The 12,975-nt window shown below is 31.6% G+C and overlaps 2 protein-coding genes across 2 annotated transcripts; both read right to left on the bottom strand.

The window, feature by feature from the left end:
- Positions 1-5,230: 5,230 nt before the first annotated feature.
- LOC112513283 (metallothionein-like protein 1) lies at positions 5,231-6,271 on the bottom strand. The gene is made up of 3 exons (XM_025119502.1): positions 6,140-6,271; positions 5,967-6,029; positions 5,231-5,608 (listed from the first exon to the last, which is right to left on the bottom strand). Exons 1-3 carry the CDS (start codon positions 6,208-6,210, stop codon positions 5,515-5,517), a joined length of 228 nt encoding a protein of 75 aa, XP_024975270.1. The 5' UTR covers positions 6,211-6,271; the 3' UTR covers positions 5,231-5,514.
- A 3,862-nt stretch (positions 6,272-10,133) lies between these two features.
- Positions 10,134-11,265, bottom strand: LOC112513284 (metallothionein-like protein 1). Its single transcript, XM_025119503.1, has 3 exons — positions 11,142-11,265; positions 10,962-11,024; positions 10,134-10,487 (listed from the first exon to the last, which is right to left on the bottom strand). The coding sequence occupies exons 1-3, from the start codon at positions 11,210-11,212 to the stop codon at positions 10,394-10,396; spliced, it is 228 nt and encodes a 75-aa protein (XP_024975271.1). The 5' UTR covers positions 11,213-11,265; the 3' UTR covers positions 10,134-10,393.
- Between the last annotated feature and the right edge of the window lie 1,710 nt (positions 11,266-12,975).

Here is a 12,975-nt window from a genome sequence, read left to right as displayed (position 1 = left end):
GGATTAGGGTTTCAATGTGATTTGTGTTATGTAGCCGAAGGGTTTAGAAACAGTTTTGGGCCTTCTAACGGGCTTCTTGCAGCCCAAAATAGTTGGGCTTTAAAAGTTTAAAGTAGCAAGACTCTAGTCTAGAGATGGCCAAATGGGCCCGGCCCGGCCCGTAACCGCCGGAGGACCGGAACTGGGACCGGAGAGGGACCGGAACCGGCCCGGGACCGGTATGGACCGGTTGTGGACCGCCGGTTATAAACCGTTTATGGATTTTAACGTTTTTTAGGACCGAGACCGGTTAAGACCGGAACCGGTTATGTAACCGGTTATAGGACTGGCCCGGCCCGGCCTGGTCAACTAAAGTCAACGTGTATATATATATATATATATAACAAAACGTATTTATAAAACTAAACGTATATATATATACATACATATATATATATATATATATATATATATATATAACAAAACATATTTTTAAACGTTTATAAAATTAAACGTTTACATATATAACAAAACATATTTTTAAACGTATTTATAATAAAACGTATTTATATAAAACATATTAAAAATAACATATTACAAGCATATTAATAACATATTAAAAATAAATACGTTTAATTTTATAAATACATTTAAAAATATGTTTTGTTATATATATATATATATATATATATATATATATAAATTTATTAATTACCAAAAATTTGGAAAAAAAAATATTTTTTTTGCAAAGGACCGGCCGTAACCGGTTATGGGACCGGAACCGGGACCGGACGGCTTAACCGGTTACCGGTAAGCTTGACCGGTTATGGAGGATTTCACCGGAACCGGGACCGGTTATGGAGGGACCGGTTATGGAACGTTTTTGTCTTGATCGGGACCGGCCGTAACCGGTTATGGCCCGGCCCGGGACCCATTTTTGGCCACCTCTACTCTAGTCTAGGAGTAAATTGGATTTAAAACATTAGATGTATGATATAACTCCTCAGTATTTATTGCATATCAGATAGATTCAATCCGATTAATACTGATTGGATCTTATCCGATCTAATGGATATTCAATAAAAGTATCTAATTGATGAAATGGAACAGATCAGATTATCAATTAAATTGGATTGGGTTGGTTGGAAAAATCCAACATCCAACTGATGAATGAATTGGTTCTGGTCCCTTCCATAGATTGGATTGAATCAGTTGGAAAAATCCAACATCCGATTAATGATTGGATCGGTTCGGTTCGGTTCCCTTACATACATCCGATAAACGACCATAGTAAAAACTACCATATGCTTTTTGTAGATAATAAAGTTTATTAAGAAATTTATTTTAGGGAAAAGTTCAAAAACTTTAGTATATGTATTAATCGAGAGAGGAGTTGGTGCGTGTGATCGTTTTCTCGAACTTTTGTAGTTAATAAATATTTTTTTAGTATTGTAGATTTTTCAATTTTAAATGTCACTTCTCGAGTCACTTTAAAGTTCGATAAACGGGAGTTTCTCTTTTTATTAAGAAAAAAAAATGCATTTTGTTTTAAAGAAGGAAAGACGTAACGACTCATTTCATAAAGTTTAGAAACATATAATTCTTAAACTTATTTATGTAATAATATATAACATATTACTGAAGCTTTATCCTACAGATGTAATATAATAATGGTTATACAAATTTATTGATAAACTAGTCATGTTTGATAAAAATTATCTGATAAGCTAGATTGCAATACAAAAATGATCCAAAAGAGCAAGTTGAAAGATTTATTGATGTGAATTTCTGAATTTTGATGTGAGCTGATTGTGAGAACCCTGAGAATTAGTGTATCATGTGCAATGTCACGTGATTTTTTTCCATCAAATTCTAGAATTTAGAGTATTGATTAACATTTATTTATTCATAATGTGAGTTGTGTTTACGTGTTTGTGAAATAAAAAAAAATACACGTAAATAAGTTTTAAATTTTGAACCAAATACATATGAAACAAACTTATTGTGAAACAAATATATGTTAATTAATACAATGCATCTTAGCTTAGATGAAAAATCATGTGAAACAATATCCTTAGGTAAAATTTCTTACGGTTCTTACAAAATAGCGAAATGTTCGAAATGAAAAAATGTTAAATATGGTGCGAAAGAGAGGTTAATATATGAATTGTTGAAAAAATGAATTTGAAAATGCACACGTACACTCATATGAATAATTTGTAACACGGATTTATATATGGATTCTTAAATGATTTTTTTCAGTTATTCACATATAAGCTTTTATTTCGCACATTCCCACCATATTTAACCTTCTCATTGGACTTCACACACACACACACACACACACATATAGGGAATGGTTTAAACGAGAACACCTTTTTTACGAGAACGCGAAAACACCCTTTTACTATAGACAATCACATGTGATACTATTATTCCATCACATATGAATCACATGTGATACTAAATCAGAGATGCGGACGATTTTCGATGCGATCTTGGTTGCGGGCCAAGTCGCCCTTACACCACTAATCCCCCTCACAAGTATTACCACATATGATAAGAGTGTTGTTGATATGATCCTATAATCCATCAAGACCATTGCATGTGATGCTAAATCATAGACGCAGGCAACCTTTGGCGCGACCTAAGTCGTAGAACATGTCGTCCGCACATCACAGGGTCCCTCACGCGTATTATCACACGTGATAAGGGTGTTCTCGTTTTCTCGTAAAATGAAAACTACTCTCATCCGTCGATTTCATTGTTTAATCTTATGAATTTTTTTCATGAAATTGTTTAATTTTGTGAAATTGTTTAATTTTGTGAAATTGTTTCATATAATACCTTTTTTTTTTATGAAGTTGTTTCATGTATGGTTATGAAATCGTTTCATATACTACTTAATGAAATTTTAATGAAACTGTTTCATGTATTTCTCTAAAATTAAAATAATGAAGATGATAATATCCATGATTAACATCGTCCATAATAAAAATGATTAATCAATCTCTCATAATTACAAAAAAATGAATAAAATGAAAAATTATGATTGTTGGAAGGGCAGAGCCAAGATTTTAGTTTAAGCGGGCTAAAGATGTCAAACAAAATGAAATTAAAACAAAACGTTAATTAATGCAAAATATTGATGAATGTTTGTTGTCGTAAGTCTTGTGAAGACCTTAAGAAGAAATTTGAGATGTGATAAGTATATAGATTAAAAACAAGAATTCATAAACATTGTGATTTTTGTACGTTTGTGAATGTTAGAAAATAAATAAATATTTTTATATCATAATGTTAATTAAAACTCAAAATATATTTTTATCATCGAATTAACCAATATTTCCATAAATTTATTACTATAACAAAAACAAAATATATATAAATATCAATATTGTATGTCATATACATGAAAAAAAAAATCATAACTCTTTGACCGAAAATACATGAAATTCTATAAGCCAAAAAACGATATTAATATTAAAGTAGTTTATTTTAATTTTTGATGTAATAATTTTCTGATAAAATATTTGTAAATATAAATATAATAAAAGCTTATGATAATAATAAGACTTTCAAATAAATAAGATTGTCAATTAAGTAAATAACAAAAAAAAAAAAAAATTAAATGAATAAGATTGTCAATTACGTAAATAACAAAAAGAAGACCAAAAATTCGCCCCAAAGATTCAAATACGGCTCCCTTACTCATTTGGGATATGTTTAATCAACCGGACAACACACTAATATCAGTTATATATTTCTATATTATTCTATTAATGAAGAAACATTTGGGTTGGGGGGCGAGGGGCAGCACCAACCTCTACTGGCTACGCCACTAAAAGGGGAGGGGGAGGGGGAGGTTAAACGAGTATGCGGTCAATTTGTGAGAAGACAAGTTCCAAGATCACATATAACTACAGAGTAAAATCACATATGATACAACATGTCAATTGATTACGGATGACTTGGTCAAGGTGACCAATGTTACAGGAAAAGCCGTTTATATGATAACCAGTAAACGTAAAACGTTTGTATTATATGTGATCTTAAAACCTTTTGTCCTTCTCTCTAATCTATTATCGTCTTGTATAATCATTACCCTGTTTATTATATATATATATATATATATATATATATATATATATATATATATATAGGGAAGGGTTCAAACGAAAACCCCTGTGATTTGCGAAAATACGAGAACAGCTTATTAACCTCATATTGTGATAACAATAAAAATGAAATTAAAACAATTCAAAAAAATTGAGAGGCAAAAGGGTAATATTGGAATTCAAAGTGAGAAATTTTTAAAAACACGATCACACTAAACCCAATAATTTGGATATCATAATGTGCTATTATGGTTATCGCTTATTTCAACACGATTTGGTATGATTTGGGTGCGATATGGGTATGATAATCATGTGATTATCACACAATTATCACAAGGATTCCGCTCGACTAGGGTTAACTTAGGAAATCGACTACCGATTTGGTGTGATATGAGTGTGATAATCATGTGATTTCACTATCATAACAGCACACTGGATTTGATCATGGTTTCGATCGGTTAGGGTTAGACAATCACACATTTATCACAACGATTACTCATGGTTTTGATAGGTTAGGATTAGACAATTACACATTTATCACAACGATTACGGGCGAAATCCACTAAACGATTTGGTGTGATATGAGTGTGATAATCATGTGATATCACTATTATAACATCACATGCACACTCAATTTCATCATGGTTTCGATCGGTTAGGTTCGGGTTAAACAATCACACATTTATCACAATGATTACTCATGGTTTCGATAGGTTATGGTTACACTCGATTGATCATGATTTTGATAGGTTATGGTTACACAATCACACAATTATCACAACGAAAGAGAAGAGAGTGAAAACGAACGTGCAAGGAAAAAAAAAAGATAATTATAATTAATTAAATAAAATAAAAAAATTATAAAAATTACTTAATTACATTACTGCCCTTAATAATTTATTTATATTTAATATAAGTTAATTTATTAATTAAAAAAGTTTGAGGTTATTAAGTTGTTCTCGCGTTCTCATAAATCATAAAGATTCTCGTTTGAACCTCCATATATATATATATATATGTATATAATTCTTAACATATTCCTACCCACTAATAAAAATGTAAAAAAAGTCAAACTTTGTAACTAGAAGAAAGGTAGTCATGAGGTGGATGATGATGAAACCACAATTAAATATGATCCCAAATGCTTTTCTAAAAGGAGAAAAAGGGAATACAATACAACTTCATTTCAATCAACACATACAATTATACATCAAAGCACTTATGAAGACCCAAACAAACTCCAATTTTATAGCGTTTAAGCAAACATGGAAACCCCACTGCAATTCCAAATTATCAAACATTCATACCCATAGCATACTTTTCTTTATTTATTACACGGAAACACAACACGAAAACGCACTTCATTTCATTTCAAACACATAATTTCTTTTGTTTGGGTCGTTTCATCGGTCGTTGCTTAACAGTTGCAAGGATCACACTTGCAGTTTGCGCCACACTTGCATCCGTTTCCACCCTCAGCAACGAAGTTGGTCTCGGATCCCTCGGCAAATCTGTATTTACATACCAATATCAGTCATTTTATTTATTAGAATATGTAAAATCCCTTTAAATATCTCTCTAAAGAAACTCTTATAGATCTTTTCCCCAAGGGGAGGGGGGATATAGAGGTTTGATGGTATGTGTCTAGTCAACATGAGACTCCAACACACCTCCTCTACACAAAATCTTAAATAAGATTTTAATTAAATTCATGATCTTCTGATGAGTAAAGAGATGTTAGACAATCACCCTATAACAAAGGGTAATAATTGTATCTAAGTCCCTAGATGTGGGAGACTCTGACTTTTGATATTATGTTAAGATATCAAGTTCGTCTATGCATCAAATTGAAGTAGTAGAGGTACGTACGTCATCTGGGGTGCAACACCGTCCACGATCACGGTGGTGGTGGTCGACATCTCGATGTCGGCTCTGTCCAAATAAAATAAAGATAACCCGTTTTCAGAAAATAGAAATTTTCGAGAAATAAATGGAAAAAAAACATATTTGCAGGAAAAAATATAAAGAATTGAAGAAATTACGAGTTGCAGTTGCAGCTGCTGCCGCATGAACAGCTTGAGCCACAGCTGCACTTTCCGCTTGAGCAAGACATGATTCGAAGGTTTTGAGATTACTTTGGTAAAATACACAAATGAAATTCGTTAAAGCTGGGTGATTTTAATGTGTGATCATGGGGGGCTATTTATAGAGCATCCGAGGGATTACAGCCGTACACGTTTATGGTTGTGATAGCATTTGCGTATGGTGTTTCTTTGAGTTGATGATTATTCCATGTGTCACTTTCGCTCCTTGGTTGGGTTTATTGATTTTATTGTTTTTTAAATCTCAAAATAGATACAACTAATTACTATTTTAAGTTGCTTTAAAATAAACATTTATTTATTGCAAATATTTAATAGACCCAAATCGTTGATAAAAGAGATTTATGATCAGAACGTAAGAAGGGATTTGGATCCTTGATCATATTTAATTTCAAACCCATCTGTAAATCATGTTTGACACATGAACTGATATGGTGCATCTCATCTTAATGTATATCATATGATGGAGATATCTTATTACGTTTTTTATTTTAATTTTCATTCTTACTGGAACCCAACTCATATTTTATATACTAATTATAAGCAAAAAATAAGATTATAATCGAAACAATATTTAGGTTATAAAATTTATTCGTAAAATAAATATCGGATTTATTTTAAAAGACTTAATACAAATAGAGGATTATGTCCATCCCAAAATGAAAATGATTAATACTGTCTCGCACGGACTTATGAAATAGCTCAGATTCATCTACATCGGTTCAACTGATTTTCGTAAATATAATTTTTGAGGTATGAAAAGGGATATGTTAAACTTCGGGGATGTTGCGGTATTCCAAAATATCTGAAAATACAAGGGACATCAATTTAAAAATCGAAAAAGTTCCTCAAAATCAACTGAAAAACACAAAAAGGTTCATTGAAATCAACCAAAAGACTTAAAAAAAAATTCTCTCGAAATCAACCAAAAATTTGATGAATCTCTCGAAACCGTGGAATTCGGATAAAAAACACATCGGAATTTATGCTTAATACATCGTATTGCGTCTTGTTCAAAAGGTCGATTTCATTTGAAAAAATATATTTTATTCAACAGATCAACACAATTATTTGGTATTAAAAAATAAACTTATAATTAATCTTGTTTAGAATTTGATTAAATATATTAAGGCATGGAGAATGGCTCCATCTTGACATTCTCCTAAAGAAATTGACATATACATTTTTAATGTTATCAGTTTATGGGTATCATTTAAATAAAACGGTAATCAACGTCAAATGATCCTCTTATAACGCTCGAAACCATGTTTACGGAATTTGCGAGGGGAATAAAAAATTTGAATTCTTGTTTCGTGTATATCTGATAATGATATACGACAACTTACTGATCTTTTAAATTAGATGTATGCCCAATAGACAATGAATAAGTTTATTGAGGCTGGTATTGAAATCTTCAACGAACAAACTGATCAAAGCATTTTTGTCCTTAACAAAAACACAAAAGGAGAAAGGTCGGATTTAATTCCCTTTTCAAAGCAACGTGAAACCTTGTTGATGTAAACTGGTTTAACGTTGAAAATTAATTTTAATTAATTATGACTTGACGGGTAACAACTCAAAGGAAACTTGCAAATTTGGCAATACTTGGAGTATTTATTCTTCAGTAGCATGCTCTACAGATACGTGTAAATAATTTTTTACGGAATAGGTAGCGATGACGATATATTTTTATAGTATTCCTGTAATTAAGTCTTCGATGAAAAAGAGAATGGATGTAAAAGTCAGATGATGTTAAAAGTCATTGACCAGTTATATTTACCATCTGTTTTATAGATAAATCATATGTCTCCTATCAGGGTTACGGTAATTAGTTAAAGATTACATAGAATAATCTCGTTTTTTAAGAAGATATATAGCAACCATATGATTTCTATTGTTTCATACCTTCAGTCTAATAAATATCTGGTTTCATAAATATCTCAATTATTTTTTGATTAAAGCGTCAATAATAATGAATGAATTTTGATCATCTTCCATAAATATTCAAATCATAATGAATAAACTCTCATCATTTCTATAAATATATCGTTTAATTGCTTTGTATTAGTTGTACTAATGAAAATGTTTGTATTTTAAACCTCCCATATATCAATTTTTAACATATTCGTACCCACTAGTCAAGATGTAAAATAGTCAAACTTTGTAACTACAAGAAAACTAGTGAGGTGGATGATGATGACACCACAATTAAATAGGGGAATGCTAAATGTACCTTTTTTTATGTCAGAATTAAATCAAATCATGCATTTAGAATGTAAAAAATAAGTCTTGATGTTGATGTATGTCTGGGGGAGAAGTGGAAATATACTTTAGGCTTTTGTGATCTGTGAAGATGTCATAGGTCTCACCATAAAGTTAATGCCACCAAATTTTCAAGCCAAAAATAATTGAGACAAGCTCTAGATCGTGGGTCGGATAATTATGGTTTCAATTGATGTGAAGCATAAACGATAATCTTTCTGTGTTGCATCAAAACACAACCTAAACCATGATGTGATGCATCACTATACACCTGAAACCCACTACTACCAGAAGATAATGCTAAAAGTGGTGTCATTACAAGTCGGTGTTTTAGTTTGTCGATGTTGCAATCCTGAGCCTCACCCTTTATGCTTTCGTGTAATAATTGGGGGAACAAGCATACAATCTTCGAGAATTTTTCCACAAACTGTCTGTAATAACCTGCTAAACCAAGAAAACCATGTATCTGGGAAACAATGAAACAATGGTCGGTATAGGCCATTTAGTGATAGCCTCGACCTTGGCAGGATCAACTCTTACTCCGTCGATTGATATGATGTGACCTAGAAAGGTTACTTGTTCCAGCCATAACTCACAGTTTGAGAATTTAGCATCCAATTTCTTTGTCCGAAGAACTTCTAGTACCGTAAGTAAATGAATAACGTGTTCCTCTTTTGATCTAGAGTAGATTAGGATATCATCGAAAAATACAATCTCGAAATCGTCAAGATCATCCTTGAACACTCTATTCATGAGGTCCATAAAGATGGATTGGGCATTCGTTAAACCAAATGGCATAACAGTGAAGTCGTAATGGCTATACCAGGTACAAAATGTTGTTTTAGGTATATATCATGTTCCCAGACTCTAGCCGATGGTAAACGGACCTCAGATAGATTCTAGAAAAGTATTCTCCCTCTAGAGTTGATCAAACAAATCGTCGATCTAGATCTTTTAATCAAGTTTCGAAATTTATTATGATCTTAATTCTATAATTTATATTTGATATTTATGGTTTGATGATTTGAGTTTGAGTTTTATAAGATGTAGTAGTTGGGGCATCGGCTGCTATGAAGTTTCTATGATAGCTGGAAGTACCATAGCATTCTCATGATTGAAAGCTCGGGAAATGAGCTTAGCCTAGGCATATGAGCGGAAGGCAGGTGGATCGATCCTAAGATGGTGCCATGTCTGCGATGTTTCACGAAGGAGATTAAGTTATGATGTGCCTACGTACCTTTCCGAGAGCCTAGGTAGACTGATCATCTCTTGGAAGATTGCGACACACAAAGGTGGTTCATATAAAAATCTCTTCCGGTAGTATTTTTCGAGTAATGAGTTATACTGGAAACGAGTCAAATTTTTGGGAGATTGCAACAAGCAAAGGTTGACTTTTAAGATATCATTTTGATATTCGATTTTCAATTAAAATAACTTGTTGATCTAAAAGTTGTTTAACGATTCACATGTTGATATCTCATTTTATTATGTCATTTTCATACGTTCCAGTTTATAGTATAAAACCCGTTTATTGAGTCATAACTTAGCCAAAATTAATAAGTAAGAATGCATTTAACAATATATAGACGTACATTTTGAATTTCCCATTAAATATTAATCTAAATGTTTTTTTAATAACAATTAAAAAAGAGAAAAAACAAAAGGGTAAATGAGGTCAAATTTTCAGGATACAACTTCATTTGAATCAAAGCATTTATAAAGATCCAAACAAGTCAAATTTCATAGCGTTGACTTTACATAAACATCAAATTAAATTAAGCAACCATGGAAAATCCATTACAAATCCAAATATCACATAATCATACCATGGTTTCCTTTTTTATTTATTACATGAAAACACAACACGAAACGCACTTTATTTCATTTCAAACACATAGCTTCTTTTGTTTGGATCATTCTGCCTGTCGTTGCTTAACAGTTGCAAGGATCACACTTGCAGTTTCCACCGCACTTGCATCCGTTTGCACCCTCGACAGCGAAGCTGGTCTCTGTTCCCTCGGCATATCTGCAATTTTGCAATCTCATATCAGTGGTTTTATTAGAATATGTGGAATCCATTTAAATCTATCTTTAAGATGAACCCTTTTAAAGAAGACATAAAATACTCTCCTAAGGGGATACTCTTTTCCATCCATAAACAGAAAGGGGTTGAGATTCCTAGAATTTCCTGCTTGTCTACATCGTGGATCCAAAGGGGGGAAGACCTATTCAAATGGAGGCAAGACGGGCCCATAGGAGAAATAGTGTGTCAGTTAAGTTCCAAGATATGGTAACTCTGTATGTCTGTCTCTGATATTATGTTAAGATATGTGGAACCCCTTGAGCCTAATCTTAAAAAAACTCTTATAAAGAGAGGAGATTCCGACATATGCAGATGTTTGTTGATCTGTGTGCATAGCTGATGTAAGACTCCGACACATTTATTCATTTCATGGCACGATCTATCTATGCATCAAATTGAAGTAGTAGAGATACGTACGTCATCTGGGGTGCAACACCGTCCACGATTATGGTGGTGGTGGTCGACCTCTCAATGTCGGCTCTGTCAAAAAAAAAAAAAAACCCGATTTCAGAAAATGGAAATTTTCGAGAAATAATTGGAAAAAATGAATAATTTTTTAGAAGAAAATATATATATAAAAAAGGTTGAAGATATTACGAGTTGCAGTTGCAGCTGCTGCCGCATGAACAGCTTGAGCCACAGCTGCACTTTCCGCTTGAGCAAGACATGATTYGAAGGTTTTGAGGTTAATTTGGTAAATAGACAAATGAATTCTTTTAAGCTGGGTGATTTTATTGTGTGATCATGGGRAGCTATTTATAGAGCATTCAAGGGATTCCAACCGTACACGTGTATGGTTTTGATAGCATATGCGTATGATTTTTCTTTGAGTTGATGATTATATATTCCGTGTGTCACCTTCGCTCCTTGGCTGAGTTAATTGATTTTATATTTTTTTTAAATCTCAAAATACATACGACTCAATACCATTTTAAGTTATTTTAAAATAATTTTTATTTATTTGTAAATATTTGATATAATAAAAATCAAATATCTAAAATATGCATTGATTATAAGCAAAAATTAAATTTACAAACAAAACAATGTATGTGATTAAAAGATTAAGGAATATTTAAACACAAAACATGTAAATATTATAATTATATAAATCAATTTTAACCGTCCATCAATCCCAATGAATATTTGGTTTTATAATATATTTTGATTATTTTCAAATTTAAAGCAATGGTCATAATAAAAGAACTCTATTATTAATTTTAAAAAAAAACACTTTATCGTCTACTATAAATATCTCGATTGTTTCTAAGATTTGTTCCTGAAAAAACTCTCGTATTCAGTTGGTGTTTTCATCTAAAGCGTCAACCTGTTCTTGAGGTGTCAGATGGTTTAGGGATTGAGCTCCATTCGACACTTTGCTCTCGGTGTGATTGTAACATCAAATCGATTGACCATTGCTTCGTTAGATGCAAGTTAATTCTCAGTGTTTGGAATCAGATATTTCACTGGTGGAATATGATGGATATCGTCAAATTGGAGAAACATAACAAAGAGTTCTCGCAGGCGGTACTTTGGGTTGCCTTATATACAATATGGTAGTCTCGAAATCAACTCATGTTTAATTCTTATCCATCGGGTTTTGGGTTCTGGATATAGTCATTGTTGTAGGCAGTGTCCTGCCATTCTTTAAGGTTTTTTCGTTGTCTTTTGTTTCTTTCCTTTCTTTTGCCGCTTGTGTGGTGCTTTTATTTGTCTCTTGGTTTCTACGTCTTGTAGAATCCGTATACTCTTTTCTTGGATTTATATTATGTTTGTCTTTCAAAACAAAAACTATTTAAATTGTTTCACAATATGAAAATTTTAAGATTTGTAATATTTATATGGTTTACATTTAAAATCCGGCTTCAAAAATTATCAGTGAAACAAATATTGCATTTATTTTAAAACACCAAATACAAATAGAGGATTATGTTAAGACCAAAATGAAAATATTTATTAAATATCTGATGTTTAAATAAATATCATATATACTTTAAAAACAAACAAATTATCGTTAAAACATAACCTTTTTTTAATTATTGACTTTTAAATTTTTTAAAATAAAACATATATATATATATATCCTTCTTTTTAGTAATTATTTATGTCTCGATTATAAAAAATCAACATGTATTTATATTTAATTACTTAACTAATTTGGTACTTAAAAAAAAACACATACGTATCATTAAGTTGTTTAGATTTGATTAAGCCAATTGAGGCATATGGAGAATGGCTCCATTTTATTCCTGACATTCTCCTAAATAGATTGAAACATATATTTATAACCTTATCTTTTTAAGGGACCCACTTATATAAAAACATAATCAAAGTCAAATGATTCCTTACGGCAATTGATAACCATGATTTTCGAAATTTACAAGGGAAATAAAAAATTTGAAATCTTGTTTTATGTGTATTTAGTAATTGATAT

This window comes from Cynara cardunculus (assembly GCF_001531365.2).
Source record: "Cynara cardunculus var. scolymus isolate 2C chromosome LG 5, CcrdV1, whole genome shotgun sequence".
Taxonomy (NCBI): domain Eukaryota; kingdom Viridiplantae; phylum Streptophyta; class Magnoliopsida; order Asterales; family Asteraceae; genus Cynara; species Cynara cardunculus.
The sequence above is the reverse complement of the archived record's forward strand: the minus strand, read 5'-3'. Positions and strand labels throughout refer to the sequence as shown.